This window comes from Corvus hawaiiensis, chromosome 2, assembly GCF_020740725.1.
Source record: "Corvus hawaiiensis isolate bCorHaw1 chromosome 2, bCorHaw1.pri.cur, whole genome shotgun sequence".
Taxonomy (NCBI): domain Eukaryota; kingdom Metazoa; phylum Chordata; class Aves; order Passeriformes; family Corvidae; genus Corvus; species Corvus hawaiiensis.
In genome coordinates, this window is record NC_063214.1 from 113265713 (window position 1) to 113290276 (window position 24564).

The 24564-nt window shown below is 36.9% G+C and overlaps 1 protein-coding gene across 11 annotated transcripts in view; it reads right to left on the reverse strand.

The window, feature by feature from the left end:
- Nucleotides 1-24564, reverse strand: part of DMD (dystrophin) — a 1090817-nt gene that overhangs the window by 796277 nt on the left and 269976 nt on the right. For all 11 annotated transcript variants that reach the window (XM_048288642.1, XM_048288670.1, XM_048288700.1 and 8 more), the window contains exons 5-7: nucleotides 22960-23052; nucleotides 14881-15053; nucleotides 5264-5382 (exon numbers count right to left, since the gene is read on the reverse strand). In XM_048288642.1, the coding sequence (XP_048144599.1) occupies nucleotides 5264-5382; nucleotides 14881-15053; nucleotides 22960-23052 (385 nt within the window). The remainder of the gene's footprint in view (nucleotides 1-5263; nucleotides 5383-14880; nucleotides 15054-22959; nucleotides 23053-24564) is intronic.

The window sequence follows — 24564 nt, forward strand, 5'->3', positions numbered from 1 at the left end:
GAAACAATAATAAATCTACTCACAAATATGGGAGATGAAGTGGTGTTAGATGGTGTCTAGTGAATTTACTATTTTTGTTGACTATTTCTATTTGCTCAAGACTTCAAAGAAAAAGCAGAACTTTCACCTTAACAGTGGGTAAAGAACAAATGCAGTTTAATCTTGAGGGCAAATATTTATCAAAAGAAACTGCGGAGTGAAATATTACAACAAGAATATAGATCAAACTAGTAAGCATTTAGAAAACCTACATATAACAAGTTCATTCATATAAAAGTTTACCTATTCCACTGTTAGTTTTGAAGGTACTTCCACAGACCTGCTCTCGTTCTGCCGTTCATAGCTGTGCTATAAACTAAAGACAAAGCACCTGATGTGACTTGATGGCGTGTCCAGAATTAGAGCTGAAATTTGTGCTAACAAGCAGTAAAGCAAGGGTTGTGCTGTTAATGCTGTACTTTTTATTGTGAAACCTGTAGACTTTTCTCTTATTTAACCAAAACCATTACTGGCTTTGAGAACCAAAAGAAGTCTTAAGAAAACAATACTTTTTAAATTTTATTTTCTAATTGTTATAAGGATTTTGTGCAACTAAAATAATGATTTCTAGGCTTGAGTCAGCATTTTTCTTGGCTATTCTCAAAAGCATGATATCAAATCTTGTCAAATTACAAATCTCTTATGACTTGTATCTCTCTTGCATTAAAAAAAAGAAATAATTAACACCCCCACCCCCCCCCCCCCCCAACTTTGACACTGTACTAGGCAAAACAGTGCTAAATTTTATGGCACAATAGAAAAAAACCCAAATTTCTCATTATCCCTTAACATAAGACATATCAGCAAGGGTATTAAAATGAACTGAAAACCAGTATTACAACTGTATATAATTATTGAGTGGAGACAGGGTTAATAACATCATGAGCTACAATACTGACAGGTTTTTTCCCCCCCTCTTTTTTGCACTCCAATATGGTAGAATCCATTACTGTTGAGATACAGAAGTACAGGAAGTCAAGATCAAACAAAAAAGTTATCAAATGAAAAACCATCTGAGTCTCATTATCACTTAATAATGGTGCCAAAACCTCACGTCATCAGTGCAAATTAAGGAAAAACATAGAAAATGTGACTGGGATGGATTAAATGAGGGTTTTTTATCAGGCTACACAAAGTATAAGAAACTGGATAATTACCTAAAAAAGGACAGCAGAAATGCCATTATATAAAACTTCAGAGCCTATTTATTATTGGGCTAGCACAAACAAGCACAAGTCCCACAAAAATGACAGCAGGGAAAAGTTCATTAAACCAAGAATCAGATGTTCATTGCTAGAAGGAAGCACGCAAACACTTCTGCTGCTACCACACGAGCACTCAGTTGTCGTAAGGGGAAAGAGGACAGCTCAGATCTATTCCCAGATTCACCTTCTGAGAGATAACTCCCTACTTTTCTCAAAAGATCCTTCTGCTCCAATGAGGCATTATGCCAAAGTAAAACATAAAAGCCATTATACAGCCAATAACCTGTAACTATTATGTGTTGCTGGCCACAAAAAGTGAGCTGTTTGCTCATCCTATTCCTTGCTTGGTGAAATTTTTAAAGATGCTCTAGAAAAAGTGGACACACAACGAAGAACACAATAGCCTTTAGTATATTTTCTGAAGTTTGTTTGTGAAGACTGGAATCATGTTCCTCCACAAATTCAGTACAGATAAAATGTTTACGAAGAACCATTTAACTAATTAAAAATGTAAGCCCAGCTTGTTAGACTTTCTTAAAAGGTGCAGACTAATCTTAACAGCTTGATCAATCATTTAAGCTTTAAGGCATACAAGTTGAAATTACAGATACCATTATCATTTGGTTAATTTTCTTGAGATATTTTAAGTCAATGGCAAATATCTTCATCACAAATTGATGCTGAGACATAAGAATAGCTTAAAATAATGGGTGTGAAACATAGGCAGTTTATAATTTGGAAAATTGTTCCAAATTATTATAAATATAATATATATATATAAATACATATATTATATATAATATAAATAAAATTATTTATACCAAAAATGCTCTAAATTCAAGAGTACAAACATTAACAACCTCAACTATTTACACTGAAAACAATCAGACAAAATCTTTTTGTCAAAATTTATATCCAGAAAACCACAGTTATCAGAGAAGTGTGACAAATCAGTCAGAAATTTTCCTTAGTTGTATCAAAACTAGAGGTTTTATTTTTAATTAAAAAGAAACAGAGCAATAAAAGACAATGCACATGACTGTAGTAGAAGGTTTCCATATGCTAGCTTTGCCATTCAAATCTGACCAGAAATCAGTATTTAAATGATCTAGTTTGGGTAACTAATATTTGGCAACAAATATTAGTTTTGAACAAGCAAAGCAAAATAACTATTTATTCTTTGAAAGGATCACAGAGAGCATTATTGAGATTTAAAATATCTTACCTGCATAATCATAAATGTCTTATGACAGGACGTCATTAGGAATTACTTAGGGATACTTTGGCCTAAGAAACTCCATTTGCAAATACATTTTTCCTTTTGAATCCTGCCCACTAAAATATAGGTCTTTAACAACTTTCTTCTAAATAAAACTTCCTAACATCTACAAATTTCCTCTACCTGTTCTTACATTTTCCCCTTGTTATCTTTCATACTCTACAGTATGAAAGTGCAACAGTAATGAACAGATAGACATTTAAACCTACTTACATTTCACTCACTGACAGGATTCAATCAAAAAGTTCACAAATATGTTGAATTGGAAGGGACCCAAAGAGATCACTGCAATTACCAGCTCCTTGCAGGACTACATAGACCCTGATACAAAAAAAGCATTCCTAGTAGCCAGTGTAAGTAAGAACAATAGCAGGAATGATCATCTCTGTATGAAGCCAAATACAAAAGCTTTAACTTACACAACACAGCTTTTACAAGAAATATGTAGATGTAAACTATCTTTACTACTTTGATGACTGAAGTGGAGGCCAAATCCTGAAAAATGTTTTAAAATCTGCTCCTGGGATAGACTTAAAATATCAACAACCTCAGTAATAAACTGACTATTTCTCATGGGACAGACTTTAAATATCAGCAACCTCAGAAAAAAGAAAACTTCATACATAACCTAGAAAACCAAAGTTTGGCTGAGTATAAATATTTACTTTTCTAAATTTAATTGCTAAGATAGACTCCCTAAACATCTGTTTCAACATGTATCAACCGTCAGTAATTTCAGAACACAAATAACTCCAAACCCTTTTTTTAATGACTACTACATAGGTTGCAGAAGAGTAGGCCTTTACTGAATAGTGGCTTCCTTTCTACTTAATGTTTTCAAAACTGAGACAGCAGATATTTAATGAACAAAACTAAATTTTAAAGTGTTCACAAATTACACATGTGCTGTTTTGAAAGGTATTAAATTAGACAAAAATAATGTTTCACCACTGCATACTCCCTTTTTGTTGTAATACAGTTGCATTTTGCAGCCAGAAAAGAGGGTATTGTTACACAGTATGGTGTTAGGAGATATTTGAGTACCTAATTAGGAGACTTGATAAATATACAAAGTAAAATTACGAAAATAATATTCTAGAACCTTCAAACAAGATTTCTCCCTTGCATACTTAGCAGAAATTCTGGGTTTCAATCTAGAAATAAATTTATTATCACAAAAAAAACCAGTTTAGTTCCACATATTTATACTTCCAATAGGTACAAAATGTACTTTTCCTTTGGAAATGTTTACAGAGGGGAAAAATAAATAGGTGGCCAGCACTGTGATTTACAACACTGAATAGCAAATAATTACAGCAGAGATTTGGAAAACCACCAACGTTTAAGAGTATTTCAGTTGTTGGCTAAACAACCGCAAGCATCTTTGCCAAAACCAGAATAAAGTGTCTAATCAGAAGTGACTCTTGCAAACAGAAAATAACTTATTCACTAATCTATTTTAAGAAGAAAGTTTAACCAATTATAGAAAACACTGTGACTACATCTATTAACTTGCACAATTCAGTGTTCAGTTCCAATCTCATTCAGAGTTTACAAGATCAATCCCATGCTTTAGCATGTAGAAAGCCTCTTCTTCCCCCAGTGGTTCACCAAAACTGGGTTCTAGAAACGAAAGAGTGCACTAGGCAAGAAACGCTTTGACATTAAACTACACATATTTTCAATATTTCTCCTAGGGAAATACATGGGATACAAGGTTGTTACTTAACAATTGAGACATGTCCAACTATATTTAAACATTAAGAGACTCAATGCTATGTTTTAGATTCCTTTTTGCATTTTGTTAAATTCTAGTTCTTCCCACGAAAAACTCACCATGAGTGAGTCATTGAGAACAGCACAAACATATAGAAAAGCTCATTTATAAGTGGCTTAATATGAAATTTCATGAAAATACAGTAAAGGTATCATTGTATGGAAAAAAAAAAGAGTATGTCTGTAGTGTGTGTGTGTATAGATAGATAGATATATATATCTATACACACACACACACATATATATGAAATACAACAGCTGTTCCAATTGCCTTAGAGTAAAGAATGTTTTAGGAATATCCTCTGAGGGAAAATTACTAGTCTATCAGCAATGCAGAAACTATGTCAGAGAATATATAGAAATGTACAAAATTCAAGAGAACATGTGAAAAACAAGGAACCTTTCAAACGTGACTACTTAAGGATGTATAAAAATAGTCAAGGTAAAAAAGGTAACTCTATTACATGTAAGATTAAATTACAGTGATATGAGACACGTCATTCTGATAAAATTTCAATATGCACATAAATATAAGTCATACTTAAAAGATATGAGTATCTAGAGCTTGAATGCATGTTTTAGATATACATTAAAAGGTAACTTGAACTCAAGATCTTTCCAGAAGATATAAAAGCTGCAGATGCTCTAAGTCTTCAAAACAGAAATCAACAGCTTCCTGAGATACCTCTAATTCAGTGCATGCACATTAAAACTCTGGTCCCAAAGCTAAAAAAAATTGCTTTGGAGCATGTACACACTGGCAGTTTTACACTATTTCAATAGAGCACAAAGGTAGCACTAAAAGTAAAGGATTTTACTTCAGTTTATAATTTATCTTGAAAAATGTTAAATTCTTTTGCCAAAAAAAAAGTCAAATTAATTTATCATCAAATGCATAGCAAAACTGTTTTTCCACTTAAAGAAAAAAATAAAACAAACACCAAACAATATAATTTATACTAACCTTCAGGATCAAGGAGTTTCTCTATTCCCAGGTGCTGCCTGGCTATGTTGAATGCATGGTCTAATCGTTGCACAGGTGATGGCTGAGAAGCAACAGCATTCCAATCAAATAGGTCCGGTCTACAGCAAAAATAAAAAGGAAAAATAAGTTTCTTATTTTTTAATCTTAGATTTATTCATGTATTTCCTAAAGCTATGCATCAGTATCAGCTTTTTTATTTTCATAATGTAAGTTCGTATTAATTGGCACTGGGACTAATGAAGCTCGGTTTCTAATGGGTTTGCATTCTGTTCTCATCCATGTCCACCACAATCACATTGTTCATATTTCTTATTCTCCACCAAGTCCCAACAACCTATAACCTCACATCCCCAAACCACCTGCTCTCCCCCACAGCACTGGGCTCCTGTCACTGCCCACAATGCCCACAGCATATTAGCTCTTTCATTCCAGTCTCAAATAGCACTTGGTTGGGAAAGATCAGGTGCTGTGGCCATGCAATGGGGACTGGCATGTGGCAGGACAAACAGGACAGAACTGCTGATGCCATTTGGGAGCCTTCCTCCTCTCCCCAGTCACCAGTTTTTAATTTCAATTAATATTTCTAAGAGTGCAATTGTTTCTGAGATTACCAGCTCACTGTTATATCAGATTGAAATTCATCAATAGGTTAAAAAATTCATAGAATCATAGAAACATTTGAGTTGGGAAACACCTGTAAGAACAGAGAGGTCAACTCTTACGCTAATACTGCCAAATCACAATTTACATACTCTTGCAGGAAAAGACAGAAAGACCAAAACTGAATTATAGCTCAGATGCACAACCTGGGACCTTGTATTAGCAGTTGCACCATTTGTGGTATAAATGATGTTAATACACCATGATCTTTGGCCTTTCATCTGAGAGTTATCCATTAGGAAATCAGAATTTGTTATCAGGCACTCTGGAGAAATAAAGTTTAATCAGATATTCTGTAATTACTGTGCATGTAATATGAAGAAAAACAGCTATGCTATTTGTGACTTCAATACAGTGCTCTAAATCAGAAGACATTTAAATGTGTGATTTCAACTACAGATAAATCAAGCACATTATTTACACAATTTAAATTTTGCAATTAGTTATGACAGATTTACTTACATTTTTTATTAATTTTAAAAGTTTATTTTAAATAGTCTCCTGAGTTATAATAAACAGAAAAAATGTTCACTACATCATATTGTAATAATGTCCAGAGAGTAAAGGAAAAATGCCATTTATCTAGCAGTTATTCCCCAGTTACGTACCTTTGTTGTTCAATTATTTTTCTGAGGGGAGACATTTACATAATAACAACTAACTTACTCAAAGTTATTTTGCTTCTCTATGCAGAGATGCTTAAATATTAAAAGTGGAGTTTTCTCCTTCCCATATGCAAAATAACTCCAAAATACTAATTAATATTAATTTAATATTAAATCTTGCTGGGGACAGGGTAGAGAAGGGAGAGGAAACAGGTAGTAATCTCTGTGTTTACTCATGGATGGATGAAGTCTGTGATCCCATAGACTGGTTTGTGTTCTAAAACACAAGCATGCAAAATACAGACTATGTGTGCCTAATTAGTAAAAAAAAAAAAAAAATATCTTGGGCCATCCTTCTTTAACTGAGGATGGAGTTACCATTGTTCATAGCAGCCTACATGATGCTGTGTTTTGGATTTATAGTAAAAAGAGTGTTCAGAGCAAACCAGGCTTTACTGAAGTGTGCTTACAACAAATCAAGACACTCTCTTTTTCCCCTTCACTCTACCTTCCCCAAGCAAGTGAGGGATGGACATGCAAGAAACCAGAAGGGGACATAGCCAGGACAGGTGACCCAAACCAGTAAAAGGGATACCCCATGCCATATAACTTGCTCAGCCATAAATACCTCAGTAAAGGGAGAGAATGGGGTGTGGGGTGTTTGTCTGTGTCATGGTTTAGCATAATTTAGGTTTCAATCAGCCATGGAAGTGATTCTCTTGCAAAGAGGTGCTTACAGCTTCCTCCGTGACCTGACAGAACCAATCAACTGACTAGTCTGAATATTGGCAACTTTTTTAAGCCACTTAAGAAGATTGACACGCCTCTGTGATCCACATTTAAGAATGGACAAACCCTGGGAAAGCTCTCTTGCTTCCAGCTTTTGGACAGGTAACTGGGGGGCCCACTCGGGCCAGGGCAGCCGGGAGACAGCCATCCTGGAGCTGTGAAGGCACGTGAAGAAAACACCATAAAGACACCAAAGTCAGTGAAGAAGGAAGAGCTGAAAACCCAAGAGAGGAGAAAGAGGAGATGCTTCAAGCTTAGAAGTTGAAATTCTGTTGGAAAGCTATGGTGGTGATGGACTGTGATACATCAGAGTACCCATTGTAATTTCATGAAGCATGGGGCTGGAGCATTCAAACTGCAATGGTGAGCAAAGGTACCTGTGCTGAAACAAGCAAATGACTGTAATTGTGAGCAAAAGTACCTGTGCTGAAACAAGCAAATGTTGAAGTGGCTGTAATTTGATGAGAAGTTTGAACAAAGAGAAATGAAAGTGATTAGGACCCTTGCTCTCAGGGGAAGAGAAGACCTATTCCTAGAGATGAAGATGCTCCCAGAGATGAGTGAAGAGAACCTTTGCTTCTGAACAGCTCATCCTTAAAATGGTACCCCAGTAGCTCAAGATTGGACCCTCAAAAGCAGTTGTGGGGAAAGCTGTAAGTCGAGGGAAGGGACTTTCACATGCGAGCAGAGAACCAACCCGGGCGGCTGTCTCACTGTGACACTGAAGCCATGAGAGAACTGTTTCTTGTGGAGATGTCTCCATAGCATGAGCAAGAGAGACTCCTCTCCCTAAGTGAACTGAAAAAGATTTTTATAGAGGTGGTAACCTGACCGAAAATCTGAAGGGCTGTCTTTTTATGTTGTCAGTGGGAGAAGGGAGAAAGGTGGGGGGGAGGAAAGCGTTCTGAAGGTTTAGTCTGACTTTTTTTCCCTTTCTTTTAGGTCTGTTAATAAACTTCTTTATATTCTTTTAAGTTTTGTGCCTGCTTTGATTTTCTCCCAATTCTTATCTCACAGAAGGAAAATAAGTAAGTAATGGATATTTTTGAACCAAACCAGTACAGTCCACTTTAAGAGTGGCTGGGCATCAGTTACTGCCTTTGCAACACTTGTTTTTCTATTCTTTTTTCCTCCACTCATTAAAACAGTCTATTTTGACTCAAGAGCTTTCTTGCTTTTACTTCTCCTATTCTCTTGCCTGTCCTGGGGAAACAGGGCAAGAAGCAAGCAAGTGGCTGTGTGGGTGTGCCGCTACTGACTGGGTTCAAGCCACCACACCTGCACACCTTATTCTGCGACCACACAGATATTCTTCAAATCCTTATTCTCTCCAAATAAAACACTTGGATGCATAAGCTCATACAGCAAATTAGCTAAGAGAACAGTGTAGTAACCACAAAGCTGTCTAGTATGAATTTCTTAAAAAGCTTGGCAAGGATGTGTTACATAAATACTAAATAGACTAGAATGTAAAAAGATTATTTGGTAAGAAAAGCTTTCAGGACAAGGACAGGAAAGAATTAGATCCAAGGGACTACCGCCCCCTCAACTTTTTTCCTTTTTTTTTTTTTTTTAATTTGGCTTAAAGCCTAAGTATACCAGCAGTGCTCAGAGCAGCACATTATCTTCAAATAATCATGACTTGTTTGGTGATACAAGATTTTATATACAGGAGCATACTTCTAATCAGTCAGGACTGCACTGGGCAAGAATGTGAACATTTAAAATTGTTCACTGAGGAATATCACCATACTCCTCTTGAGAAAACCTCTGTCATCATTAATAATATCTTAGATGGTCAATTTCACCCAACTTTTCAGTTGTATAACCCAGGAGGGTATTTTCAAGTTAGCCTACCAAGATAGTCTAAAATTATTATCAAGACATCATCTGTAGAAGTAGGATTCTCAGTATGAGACACAAAGTTTTTGTTGCATTTTTTTTGTTGTTGTTTGGGTGGTTTTTTTTTTTTTGTTTTTTTTTTTAAACAAACACTCCGGGCTTCACAAGAGTTTCAATGACAGAGTTTCAGACAACATCATGTCTTAACACTTGGGTTGAATTTGCATGCTATGTGTGCCTGTGTAGAGCACACACAGCATCTCTTTTTCCACTCACTACAGATGGCAAAAAATTTGAGCCTTCTGAGACACAGACAGAAGAGAGCTAGTAAGCTTTAGTAGGTCATTGACAGGTTCCTTATCAATTTTCTTAGTATTGTACATAAAGCAGACAGCACAGATTCCAAGCCAACTTACAAGTATATGGCCACCTACTGCAACTCAGCTCTGACAAGCACCAACTTAATTAAAAGAAAAATAAATTCAAAAAGCTCTCCCCACTCCAATAGCAATTTAACTTTCCAGATTTTCCCTTTGTTGAAAGATTATGTCACTATATACTCTATCACAAGAATAATAGTGTCATAATGTCAGCTTGAAGCATCAGCTTCTCAGTGCTATGTGTCAGGGTGTTTCACTGCGTGTATTGATGTGGCAATACTGCTAAGTGTGATTGTAGGAGATATTACAGCCTAGAAGATTAATAATTGTGGTTAGTGGAAAATAGCTTTCAAAAATCCTCGAAACAACACTTTTTCAAATTACAACTATTACTAGCTTTCTAAGGAGTTTTAAATACAGGAGTGAGAAGGTATGAAATAGTAGAGGAAAGAAATGAAATGGAATACTGATTCTTTGCCTTCATTTGTCCTCTCCATAGTGTTCGAATAATACCAAGGGAGATTAAATTTATGCTCCTATCTGCAACATGGGTCTTGTCTGAAAGGGAGCAAACCCAAGGAAAAATAACCAGCATTCCTTACTCCTCTTTCTGAACAATACAACCTTATGCACGTTCAAAGGAGTTAGAATTAAGTAGAACATGCTGAACTTTATCTAGCCATTCACTGATCAGCTCAAACAGCATTGGTCTTGTATTAGCTTATGACAGGTTCATGGAGAGCCAAAACTGAAAGGATTGAAGGCTTCAATGGAGAAGCTTGAATTGTAAAAATCAAAATTTATACTGAACACAAGGTAATTTCTCTACCAACAGCTTTTTCCTATAAGTAGCAGAAATACAAATAACAAAAAAAAAAAAATAAAGAAAAGGGGAAAACAAACCTGAATTTTTTCCAAACATATTTCCACAAAAAATAATGTACAAAAGGGACTCCCTACATCCCCTCTGATCCCCAGTTACTTAATTTACAACAGAACTAGTTGACTCAGGGTGAGAAAATTTAATCTGGAGTATACTATGGACAAACCAATCCTGACAGATCTCTATGTAGAAATTAAAGTCATAGATAAGACAAACCACAGTTTTCCATTATTGTAGACAGAAAGCCATCACACTTAAATCATAAAATTTACCATCACCATTTCAAGAGAAAAGTTGTGGGTTTCTTGCCTCAGCCTTTTATACAAGAAGATCTTGTATAGGTCTTCAGAACTCTCACAATTAAAAAAAGTCAGGGGAGAGTAACTGACACATATCCCAGTGATTTGCTAGAATAAGATAATTTTCATACCTCTTCATCCCATTGTTTTTACTTTTCCTGTAAACTATTGAAGAAAAACTTTTTTTTGCTTCTATCCAGGACCTCTTTTTGATGTCATATTCCTTCCCTCCTAACTCTACCACCCTAAAGCAGAAACAGCTGCAGCAAAGTGCTCATTTTTAAGGCAGTCACCTGGCCTAAGTTCAAGAATTTTAAAGAAGCAAGGAGGAAACTAATGAATGCCACCTGTTCCCACTTCAAAATCCTGATCACAGCCAGGGGAGAAAAGAAAGAGAGCCCCAACAAAGTCAGAGGAAAGCAGTAAAAGCTCTCTCAATATCCACCTGGAGGAAAAAGATTACAAGAAGTAAATGGGGAAAGGTCTTTATGATCTGGAGCCTGAAGATGGGAGAGTTACAACTATGGAAGGACTGACCTCTCTTCCTCAGCAAAATATTTTAGTTTCTGTATATTCCTGGGGTGATGATACTCCACAGCTGCTGCCTTGTTTTTTTCAGTTCAATGCAGAACATGCCATTCAAGAAATGGTGTACCAAGCCTATATCCTGAAAATTCCCACTCTAGGCTCACTGATGTGCCCTTGGAGATTTGCCAGGTGACCTATGCTCCACTGCTCCTCACTCTCAGTATTGAAAGCAATTGCTAAAGAGTCTAAATGTCCACAGAGGCATGGTGATTACAGAGATGGGAATATCTACTTAAAGTAACCCCTGTATAAAATGATGGAGAAATGGCATTAGAAAAATTGATCCAACCAAAACAATCAGCTGAAAGCAAGGGATTGGTGGGTTAAAAGACTATGAGAAATAAAGCTTCCCACTGCTCTCACAGTACACTGTGTGGTTAGGGCTTCGTGACAGTCTCTTTATCTCAATCCCTTTAAGGAGGTGCTTAGGAAATTCATCCAAATGCAAATTTCACATTACTGTCTGAACCTTTAAAAAAAAAAAAAAAACAAAAAACTACAAACCAAAACAAAAAGCCACCTGTTCATCACTGAAAACATTATATAACAGAAACGAGAATATCACCACCCATAAAGGAAAGAGATTGGTTTGAAAAAGAGATAGCTTCAATGCTACCATGGAATCTACCCTCATTTTCAGAGAGTCAAAATACCATGGGAAAAAGTTTGGGTAGCATCATTCTTTCAGTTTTGGAGATATCTTTGGAGTTTGGGGTTTTCTATTGGGTTTTGGAGGTTTTTTGGTTTGTTCTTGGTAGGGTTTTTGTAGCAGTCTAGGAATAGTGCTAAAATTGGCAAAAAGTACACACACCTGGCACCAGGTTGACTCTGTGAGCTAATTATCACCTGCTTTTCAAACTATAGTCATCCTTTCTTATGACTAACTTTGCTTCCATTCCTGACAATGCAGAGGAATAAAGACAGAGGATGAAAGGAAAAAAGAGTAGAACATCTTGATGAAACTTTATGGAGAACAAGAAAGGAAATAAATGAGAAAGAATGGAACAGGAGAACTGCAGAAACAGGGAATTGTGGGAAAAAAACACTGAAAAAAGTGAACAGGGAAAACAGAGGAGCTAAATTTAGAAGTGTTGGTCATCAGAGTGCTTATCATTCTACGCAAGTAAATCACAAAATATTTATAAAAAGTATAGGATGTGTGAGACAACAGGTTTCTCTGAGAATTCATGTAAATCACTCTTGGACAACTTTTCTTCAGTGTATATTCAAGCTGTCTTCTTCAGGCACTAAATTGAAGACACTCTGACACCCAACAGGTCTGTAATGTACCTGCATGTTAGAGTGACCAAATTAGGCTCCTTAGAGAAGGTTTTTTATTATTATAGGATAGATTTAGGAGCTTCTGAATGCTGAATGTCTTAGCATACCTATTTAATTGATTCCATCTGGAATCTTGAAGGACAATTCAGTGTTCCTTCAAACTGAACATGAAGTGCAAAGTCAAAAAAAATCCTACATCATTGGTTCATCTTAAAAATGACTGCATCAGGGCTTTGGAGGAAATGACAAAATGAAACTTTTGCAGAGGAACTTAGTGACTGAAGTCCAGAAGGTGACTGGAGTGTCTTGGAGACTTGCCTCCGGGAATCTGACTGAGCACTTGCCATTTCCCAGATAAGTGCAGTAAGTACTGGGCAAGAGACAAGACTTCTGTGGAGCAATTCTTCACTTCTATTGAAAATAGGCTCACTGTGCAGAAAGCTATGCAAGATTTATGGCAGCAGACAGAAGAAGAGTAAAAGCAGGCTTAAGTTTTTCAGCCCTGAATTACAAAACCTGAATAAAGCGCATAAATTCCAGTAAGCAGGAAATGAATGTTCTTCTGGTGCACTTTGCACTGAACTGAACACAGCAGTGCATAAAGTCTGACACACAACACAGAGATTTGTCTAGACAATCCCAGTGTGGTTTACTGGCAACTGCACACCCCAGCCAGGAACTGATCCTGAATAAGTTCCTCTTTTCAGACTTCTGAAGCTATTCCCACAGAGAAGGACAAAGAGGAACTTCTGATTACTGATTTCAGACATCAGATATTCCATGGTCCTGCAGAGCACGCCATCTGAATATCTGAGTATCAGATACTCTAATGAGGAAACAGGCAGTCTGATATTGTCTCTAGGTGGAAAGATGTTGTGGAAAGATGACTGGGGGTAAAATCAGAGGAAACTGAGAAGTTATATTCACATTCTAACAGAGCTTACAATGGTATGGAAATTTTAGGGAAAAATACAGTTGCCTCTCCCTGGATGGAACATGGTTGGCAGGCTTGAAACCTGTTCTACGATGATCCCCACACAGCGGGGTTGTTTGTCAGTGTTTCCCATTGTCTTGGGATTTGAGATCCCCCCTCACGATCTCGCCTTTGCTCCCAGCTGCCACAAGGAGCAGCATGTGGGAACAGTCACCATCTTGTCTTTGTCTGGGAAAACTGCATGGACATCACCTGTAGGGAGCATCCATCATCTTCTTGTCCTGGCTGCCACATGGAACTAAGTCGAGGGGTAATCATCTTTTTGTGAGAAAAAACACCTGCTCTTTCTGTATACTTTTGTTGTTAATATTGCTGTTGTTGCTGTGCATTTCTTATTCCCTTACTACTTCCTTTCAATAAATTGTGATCCCAAACCAAAATCTCTGCTTTTGTTCTTCCCTTGCCAGAGGAAGAAGAGGGAAGGGAGTGGCTTATGTAGAGTTTGATTTCTGAATGGTGTTTAAACCACTACACAGCTAGAAAGTTCAACTCCCTAATAATATGAGCAGTCAGCCATCTTGCAGGATAGTCCCCTTTAAGAGAGAAGTATAGTAGTAGGAGAAGAGAGGTTGGGAGGCTTATCACATTGGAAAAAGCAACACCTCTTTAAAAGCAGCAGTGGCAAGAACTGGGCCTTTTAGGTAGACTGACTAGCACATCTTCCTTAAGCCACGTACACAGAATCCCCAAAGAACTCCGAATCTCTAGAGGTAGAGTTTTATACAGCATAGACTAGAAGAAGGCAACTTCTGAGAGAGGCTAAGAACTCAAATCAGCTGGTGGAATAACATGAAAGATTTTGAAAACAAAGGCTGTGTCCTTGTGAGGCAAATCCATACTTTCAATTCAGCAGCTGAGAGAGGCTTTCAACAAACACCACATTTGCCCCCTCTAAGTCTAACACAGGAAAATCTCCTTCTCCCCCTAGGACAACCTCACAGGCTTAGTTTTGGATCTGCTCCTTGCTCTTCTCAAAAGCTTGCAAGCCTATACTCCTTGAGACTATCTACTTGGTATACACACTGAAATTCCAAAAAAGGATCTGAGCTCTGTATATTTGGTTGTGCTGTGAAAAGCTCTCCCTCCATGAGAGGATTTAGTATGATGCAAAACGCAGCACCCAGGTCAAAGCAAACAGTCAGTCATTTAAAAGAATGCTGAAGCACCCATAGACGAAGAAGCTAAACCCTGTGCATAAAAGATACACCATCCTCAAGCCCTGTTACAGCCATCTGTCACAAGTTTACTGAAACAGTGAAAAGCTACTTTTCCTACCTGTGGCTGTGGAGGAGTGCGTTGAAAGCCAATCCATCAGACCAGCTAGTGGTGAAATTGGTAACGTTGACCTGTGGATAATTGCGAGTCGATTGACGGACCCAGCTCAGCAGAATCATCTCACTGTTTGTCTGCTGCAGTCCAGCCATGATGTTTTTCATTACATCTTTGACCTGCAATAAAAGACAGAATTTGATCGATGATTGAACTTATTAAAAGCTGACTATTTCTTTTTTTGACATGAAAAACCTTCAGTTGCCTAGATTACAACCTTAAAAACTCCTAAGTAATTAAAGAACACATTTGTTTTCACAATGTAATGACAGCAATCAATTCTGAATGCTTAAAGACAGCTATTGACATGCACTGAATGCATTCCTCCCTGTGCCCCAGGTGAAGCAGGGACAGAGAAGACACATCTGTTAGCTCACTTGTGGGAAGCGAGTTCATTCAAATTATTTCTCCTTGTGGTTTTCTTTGATCTGGAAATATATCCTTAGTTAGTATGATACATTACAGCAAAAGTTGATAAAATAATGAAAAGCACTCTTCTCTCATTGACGGAGTTGAAATAGTACTGAGGCAAAATAAATGTGCTCAGTACACAGTAGATAATGTTTCTGACTTAAAGGTGCAAACTATATTTGCATACATGCAAAATGGATGAAAAGTCAATTTCATTGCATGCATTAAAAGAGTATTGTATATGTTTCAATTTTATTGGTTTAATGAAGTTAATATGCCTTTTTCACTAGCAAGAGTTTACCAATCTACAGTTATTATTTTACAAAAAACCTAAAGGCTTTTATAATATTTATAATTTTGACATAATGCAGTAGATTTTTTTATTTCCAATCAATTTCTTTACTAGTGAAGGATCACATAAAACTTCTATTAAGAATTATTTACCTGTACAGTAACACCTTTTAAATCATTGCTTTCTCCATATATCTTTTAGAATAACAGTTCTTTTAAAATATTCCCTAAGCTATAATTTAACTATAAAGTTGCTTATTGCTTCTTATTCACTTAGGGAATATTGCATTCCATTATCATTTTCCCCGTGAATTGCAGCCAGTATCAGTCAGTCAAAGAATAACATTGAGGGCAGGTGCTACTTTATGATAAAGGGTGGACCACTTTAAAACTGTAAAAATTGTAAGATAATATGCAGAAGCTGTAATCTGAAAGAACAGTCAACAACAACAACAAAAATTAATTACCATGATATTGTAGAAAAAACAGAAATAACCTTTTACTGTTGGGTATGGTAAGTTGCTCACTAGTTTCACAGTAATTAATTCAATCATTTTGCTTCTGTGAAGATATGAATTTCTGAAATAATATCTTGGGTTTGCATCTCAGATGCCCAAAGAGTATCAGTGCCTTTAATTTTCCTTTTGTGACTTATGTATTGTCCTGGGGTGATTTTATGATAATATTGTACTTCCCTATTGTCTGCTTTATGCCCAGAAATGGGTTCCACAGCTTTAAGCTGGATCCAGGAGAGGGGGGAGAGAAGCTGGGTGAATTCTTCAGCACAGTTTGTGTTCAAGGACTCACGCACACTTCCCCGTGTTCTCACTGCTGCAGAGGCAAGGGAGCACCTTCCTGCTTTTAGCCAGCCTGGTAGCTGAGGCAAGAACTTTTTCCTGGGACTGTGGCTTCTTCTTCTTCTTCTGGAGCTGTTCAGCTTTGTTCCAGTCCGAAACACCAGAACCTCGCCAGGAGCCCCACGCCGCGGCCAGATGGGAGGCTCTGGGGCACCGCACCCTCGCTCTGGAGGACCTCAGGAGAAGCCAAGCAAGACTCTAAAAGTCCACCTTCTTTCTCCACAACGAGAAGGTTTATTATCTAACATTTTTCCTTTTTTTTTCTCCTTTGTGCCTGTGTGCACCTTGCTTGTTGAATAAACAGAGGTTTTTTTCACTTTCCTCCAAGAAATTCCTTCGGTACTTGTGGGGGAGGGGCTGCCGAAATTGGCCTTCCATTAGAGGACACGTTAATCTCAGGATGTTTCCTCCTAATTTGTCTCAAACCCAAACAGGTATAAACTTTACTTTACATGTTATGAGTTTCTAAGATGGGAGGAGAAATTTATCCTCACTAGATTTCATGGGATATGTTCCTGACTTTAGTCTTAGATTGTAATTTGTACAAATGAAAATCAATATAAATTCTGTCAGATAAGAACAGAAACTTTTTATAGTTGCCTCTACTTCTGTCAGGAGACAGAAAATAAAGTGTAAGAAAATTAGGAAATACAGTCTTTATTTTTTTCTTTATATGTCTGAGTGGGTGTTTCTTGTCAATATTCTTATTGTCTTCATTATTGAGAGGTGCCGAAGTAGATATACATAATGTAGCAAGAAGCTGAGATTTGGTCTCTGTATTCCCAGGCAAAAGACCCCTTCACTACTATAAAAATATAAAATCCTGGTGTTTTCATTAATCTGGATGCTAAAAAGAAAATTTTTGGAATTAGCATCTATTGCACCAAACAAACAATATGAAAGACTAGAAAATACTGAAGTTATAGTTAAAAAGACCTGTCCAAGCTAAGGTTTCATTGTTCATTTTGGGTTTTATCACATGCTTATATTTACAAATGAAGATTTTCCTGAATATTATAAGCAAACTGTAACTTTATAAAAATGCAACACACATTTGCATTAAAGGATAGCTGAATGAATGCAGGAACACCATATTTAGAAATATAAAGGTTTATAACATACAGAAATGATTATGTGTTTGAGCTGATATCAAAGAGAAAGGAGCTATGTCTATGAACAGAGAAGATTAGACAAAATTAGAAAAAAAATGGGCCATCAGGAAGACAATTATTCAGAAGAATCCAGACCATCGTTTTCCTTTAGATCTAAAGAGATGAATCCAAACCCAGCATTTATTTTTGCTTTTCAGTAAATGAATACAAAACAGTTTCAATCTCACCTTGTTGAATTAAATATGCTTACAATAGATAAAGTTTTACTCTCTTTTTCCTGCATTTCTTTGCAACAGTGAAGACTGTTAAATTTATGATTTTTTTTTTGCTACCTCCTAGGGAAAGTCAGATATTTAAAATAACAGAGTAAAAAAAAAAAAAAAAAAAAATTCATCCTGGATGCTGAGGCCACTTCCTCTTCAATGAGAATTGGTGGATAACTCCACTTCTACAACTGGAGCCACCTTGTCCTCCTGAGTGTTCTGAGGGGCATTGTCATCCCACCCCACCTGGAACCTTGGCAGCACCATGCCACACCACTGCAGGCACAGCACCACGCTGTCTGCAGGATGCCTGGGTCCTGAAGAAAGGTCTGTGCCTGAGCACAGAAGTGCTGGCTGACATTTGGTGAGACAGAAGCTTTTTGAAGGCTGCTTGGTTAAGATGTACTGCTGGGAAAGTGGCACACAGAGATGTGTTCATGTCAGCCTGAAGAGCTTTTAGGTAGACAAACTCCCTTTGCATCCAGGCTCAAAAACTACAGCTATTTCAAAGTGTCTCTGCCTCATGCTGTCAGGTGATGAGTTGACCTCTGATACTCAATTCTTTGTTACCTCTTCTTTCTAATGCAGTTTATCCTGGCAGGACACAAAGCTTTCGGGTGCAGGAAACTCTGACTTCCACAGAACAGATATACTTGCTCTTCCTGGGGAATGGACACATATATGGCAATAAGAAAAGATTAAATTTTGATAGAAGAGAGGGAAAGGACAATACAGACATCACCAAGATGGTTTCTGAAATGCCAGGCTGCCAAAAGGAGATCTGTGGACAGAATGGGAGCACTGCTATTCTTGTCACCACATGAAGAAAGTGGCCAAAAGTAGCACAGCCAGCCCTAGTTCACAGCAGCGAACCTTTGATCTTCCCACTGCATGACCATGTCCTGGAATCTGGGCACGTGTTGCTGTGTGTGTAAGATGACAAGGAACACAGCATGATCTCAGGCTCAAACTACATCTCTTTCACCTAAAACCAACACTCAGGCATGTAACATTTTGTAAGATTGGCACTAGGCTTCAGGATGCCAGACCCTAGAATAGAGGGAGGGAAGAAGATAATCTAAAATGAAAACCATTCTCAAAGCAAGAACTTTTCGTTTTTCTTAATAAAAGAGGAACCTTACATCTCCCTGACAGAATAACTTAACATTTTTTACTTGCTATATTTAAGGTATTCTGACTGCATAGATTACATTTTTATAGCTAGAACCATTAAACTCTTTCCAAGTACATTTGAAAGAACACTTTTAAGGACATTTTCATAGATATTCAAGACACCTATCAAAGTAAAGGATATTCTTTGTTCATTGATTCAAGGTGGATTGACAGAAGCGTTTCATTTCTATAACTGAAAATCAAAATTAAGTGAAATGGTAGTTTGTATTAAAATACTGATGTGCACAATAACCCTTATGTTTTTAATTAGTCTCCAAATGAGGCTGACAGGCTGTTGAAATGCTCCCCTCTGAAATATTTTCTTTTTGTATATATGCATTCTTTTGTGATTTTTCCCAGAGAGAGTCAAGATTTGGGCCAAAAATTTTTGCTACAGGGTTTCTTTCAGGCTTCACATGAAAATAAGTTCACTCTTAAAAACATAACAAAACAATTTATACACTGCCTTACAGAATGTTAAGAGAAAACTCTTAAGAGAGTTTGTAAAATATAGCAGTTCAGAAATTAACAGTTTTGCTCTGTTTTTACTTAAATGTTAACGCTGCAGTGAGGCTGGGATCACAGAGCTGAGAGAAAGAGGGCAGCAGCTTCAAGGAAATAAGAGTCTGATGGATTTAGTACCATAAAGAGCTTTGGCAGCAGGTGCTCAACTCAGTATGATGGTTCAGTTTCGGGAAAACTTTTAACAATAATCTGAAAAAACAGGCTAGATAAGAAAGGACACAATCATCTCAGGGGATACAGAAAGCCATGATATTTCCACTGCACAGAGATGAGAGTGGCAACAATGTGTCAAATCCTGTCTGCTGCAGTGTCTCTACCACCTCTACTGCTGATATCCATTTGGATTGGTACTGACATTATTCCTTTCATGCACCTTTCTTCTACCATCTCTTTTTTTTCTATTATTTTTACACAAAGAGATTAACATTTTTGTAAGAGACCATCATGTTGTAATATATAAATACAGGTGTGTCTCTATGTGGTCCTGGCTGCAGGATGTGAAATTGGAAAAGCTTCTTGCCTGTTCACCTACAACAACACAAGTGTCCACACAAACAATAATCTCATATATTTTCTTCTTGTTGTTGTTTTTTGTTTTAGATGTAGACAGATAAAATTCCTCTAAGTGACTCTTCTCAGGGTCTGCAAAAGCAGGATGGCAGCAACAAACACAAACAACACAAGCATGCACTAAATCAAGCACCCTGTGTAGTCCTATTTATTTGTTTTCAGGCCTTTTCACAGACTACAAATAAATATAGTAGTCTCGGTATTTTACCCAGCTGTAGGCAACTGGAAGAGAAGTTTGGTGGCCCTGACACTGTATGAACAACTTATCATGTTTCCAGCTGCTTCTTGCCAGGGACAGTCTGTGATAGGCAAACTGGAACCAACAGGAAGAAGAATTTCTTAAGAAATTTAGAGCCATGTTTCATCATCAGTTCTGTCAGTATGTAAGATTGTACCTGCCTATAAACAGGGCAGAACAATCACAAACATATTCTAGATCATGCAATTAACTTCAAAACTTGAAAGAAAATCTGGGAAATAACAAAGACTTTCTCCACAGAGCTGTAAATAAGCAAATTTACTTTGAACGCTTCCAATACTTTGAGGAAAATAGGCAGCAAATGAATGGCTCCCGAGTGTGGCTTCTCTTCCTTTTTTTAAGGAGAAAAGCCCAAATATAAATCTGTTATTACATTATTTTTTAAAAAAAATATTCATCATTAAGCAACAGCAACAGGATTATTATTTAATAATGGCTTCTTGCTGCCAATCAGGTTTTAGCTACTCTTTAGAAAAAAACCTAAAATTGAACTCTAGCCAAATTAGAATCTTATTTACAAAAATTTGAATAAAAAGAGAAGGCCAGAAGATGCAGATCACTTTCAGTAGTTCACAACTAGAACAAACTGAAACACAGTGATGCCAAACTGATTTTTGCCTTTTTACTTCTATATATTCTTACATATTTGTACCTCTGTAGCCTATTATTGTATAACTACATAGATTCATAGCTAGCATTTCACCTTCTCTGTTAGACAGAAAGACAAAATACATTCCCAAAGGCCCCAGTCTGGGGATCAAGATTAAATCCTCTGGGAACCAAGGTTAAAACAACATCTTTAGACATAAACATTTGTTTTCCCATAAACAAAGTTTAGCTAGTACCTAAAGGCAGAGGGGGACATAGGGCTCTGGAAAAGGGTGGAACCAAGGGGGGGAATTACTTTGTTACTTGTCCTTCTAATTGGGAATTCCTGCCAATTATGCTAATTTGCTAAACTTATAAAACTGTATTCACCCTTTGTGGGATGGGCATTTTTCCATACTTGCCCCTGGAGGTCTCCAGTTAAAGACCAGCTTTTATATTACCTCCTACACGAATATTGTCTCCAAAGGGTGTTGTTTCATTTCTAGATCTTTAAGGCATCACAGAACTCCAAGTATAGACTAAACATGGACTGAATCATTATGACTATGCTGACAGAGTCACACTATAAAACACTGCTTTGTAAATATGATCCTTGGACTTTTCATCCATGGGTAATTCAAGCTGAAGCCATGGGTACCATTGCAGCTGCCATCACAGTTATCACTAGGCTTAAGATGAAGCTTGAAACAAATCACTTTTGCACTGAAAACAAAGGGGTTTTTGTTTTTGACATGTCTGCTGTCAAAAATCTCATCAGGCTGCACCAGAACCTCTGTCTTCCATGTGTCTGTGCAAGTGCATGTTAAGAGGAATGGTGGGAACAACTGAAAAGAAATCAATAAGTACCAGCTAGTACTAAAGCACACCTTTAACACTTTGCTTCAGGATAAAATATGAAGAAAACAAAATATTAATTTGAACACGAATACTCATCTCAGTCCATAATTTATACAAGTTAAAACACAGTGATTCAAGGATTATTGGTAAAAGTTGCATATCTAGGTATCATATTCCATCTGCTCTTAATAAGTAATTAGGAAAAATTTTATGCAATTGGACTAGGAATATTGAAACAGGAGGCAAAGGAAGAAGTGAGTTAACGATTTGCAGCTTTTCTCTGTTGCTGTTGTCCTGTAAACTTAGAATAAAAATATTCCCTCTTTGGATGAATGATACATATCTGATTTTTGGTAGGACTGTTTAGTTTTTAAAGACTTTTAAGCTTTGTTTCCTACCACCTTTTCTTGTTATTCTATGAAAAACTTGTGGATTATTGCTTGAGGAACACGGTCAACACTAATGGACAGACTCCTAGCCGAGATTCATACAAACACATGGATTCAGAGCATCTAGATGCTAGATCTTTTTGAATTTTGATTTTACTGCTATCTCAGAATTTGTTTAGTTGTGTCCTCATCTACCATGCTGGTTTTTATGAGATCCATACCACAAACCCCCCTTTCTCTCTAAAGAGAAAGGAAGCTAAATGAGCCACATCTGTTTCAATAAATAGTCAGTCTAGCAGCTTTTTAGTGTTCTAAAAATAATTCTTGGCAGGATGGGTCAGCAGCAAAAAGCAACAGATGTGATTATTTCATTAAAATCTAAAAGTCACTCTTTCTAAGATACTAAAAAGAAAAGTGACTATGAGATCTATGTATCCACATTGGCTTTGTCTATCCATTTTTGTTAGGATAATTGTTACATATAATCATCTTACAATATCTGACTCTGATATTACAGTCAAAAAAGTTTCTGCTAATCCTGTAAAGACTATTTTATCTGCTTAATATTTTCAATATTCTTGATAATATGTATGCAGACTGCCATAACACTTTCTGATTTACCACATTGGAATGCCTATGTTTACTTTCTAGGTTGTTGCTGGATAATAATGGGGAAAAGATCAGTGGAATAAAGGTATTTCATGGAAAGTAAGGAGCAGTGCCACTCACCTGCCAGTGGAGGATTATATTCCAGATCAAACCAAGGGTCAGCTTATGATTTCCATCCACAATGTCTGAGCTCCCTATATTTACCAAATCAACCTATCACAGGAACAAAAAATAATTGTAAAAGATTAATAACAAGCATAAGAGATTGGAGGGAGAAGGCATAGGCTAAGGTAAATCTCCCATTTGCTTTCTGTTGTTCCATAAACTTAAAACTCACATTTTATAAATGGCACAATTAATGTTCTGGAAAAAATCCAGCAGTGATCTGGAGTCCCAATTATTCCAGTTATAGCATGTTGTGAAACATAAAATTTAAAGTAATAGTTGTATTAACTCAAATACCTTTTAAATTAAGCTTCTACAATTACAAATCACACAGACAGAAAAACTCCTGCACTCTGCTTTATACTACCTTACATAATATAATTTTCTGGAAGTAACACACACACCTCTAGACACTGTAAGAACCTACAAACCCAAGGCATTACATATTTAGATTAAAACAGAATTGATTTTTCCTTAATTAAAATCTAAAATGTATAAAGAAATACACAGGATGTGTTCTGGCATACAGATAAAGCAGTGATTGTGATCCAAGCAAGTCTTTTCCACAATTGTTCACCCAGTAATGTTGTTTTCCATAATTATCTCATGAATTTGCAATTTCATTATGCATCAGTATTCACCACCCTGGAATATTCTTTCCTCCACATGTGAAATGACACATCACCCCCCCCACCCCCCCGCCATTATTTGTGCTATCTGAATAAGGAAGCCAAACTCAGGGTTATGAATGCAAGACTGTAAGCTGTCCTGCATATTTGGATAGAACTATGACTCTAAAATTGGCATCATCGCTGTTTCATAGATGCAAGTTTTCATGGTGGAACTGATGGGTTTTTATGGCAAAGTACCCTATTCCTTCACAAACTACAAACTACATTCTGCACATCTCTACTGCACTTCTGAAGTTATTTGAAGTCACATCTGCAAACTGACTGAAGTTTTACATGCTCAAAACAGGCTGCTATATTTTCGTTTTGTTTTTTTTTTTTTTTTTCAATGCATCTATGCATAGGTCATTTTTACAAACCAGAAATTAAATATTTTATCAAGAACTTTAAAACTCTCAAAGAGCTCCTCTCTTTAAGAATTCCACATTTTGTACTAAAAGTATATGAGACTGGCAATTTATTCTAACCAACAATGTCCTGGAACATTTCCCAAATGGAACTTAGCCTTTATATACTAAATTTTAAATGGAGTTCCATGCAGGAAGGGACACCCTACAAAGTTTATATGAGCATTGCCTGCATATTCTACAGGTAAATCCTCCATCCATTTTTGCAAGTGGAAGCCTGAATACACAGGAACCACATCTGTTTTACTGAAGCAGAAGAACATTGCCCAGTTTGCCACAGGGAGGTCTAAACATGATTTGAGACAATCTCCCACCCCTCATGTCCCCCATGCTCCCCCCTCAACACTCTCACTTTTATATGGGAACAGAAAAACCTGTGAAACAGACTGACTGGAAGCAGCAGCATTTTTCAATGTTACCACCCAGATGACTACAGAACCTCACAGCAAAAATGGAACACACCA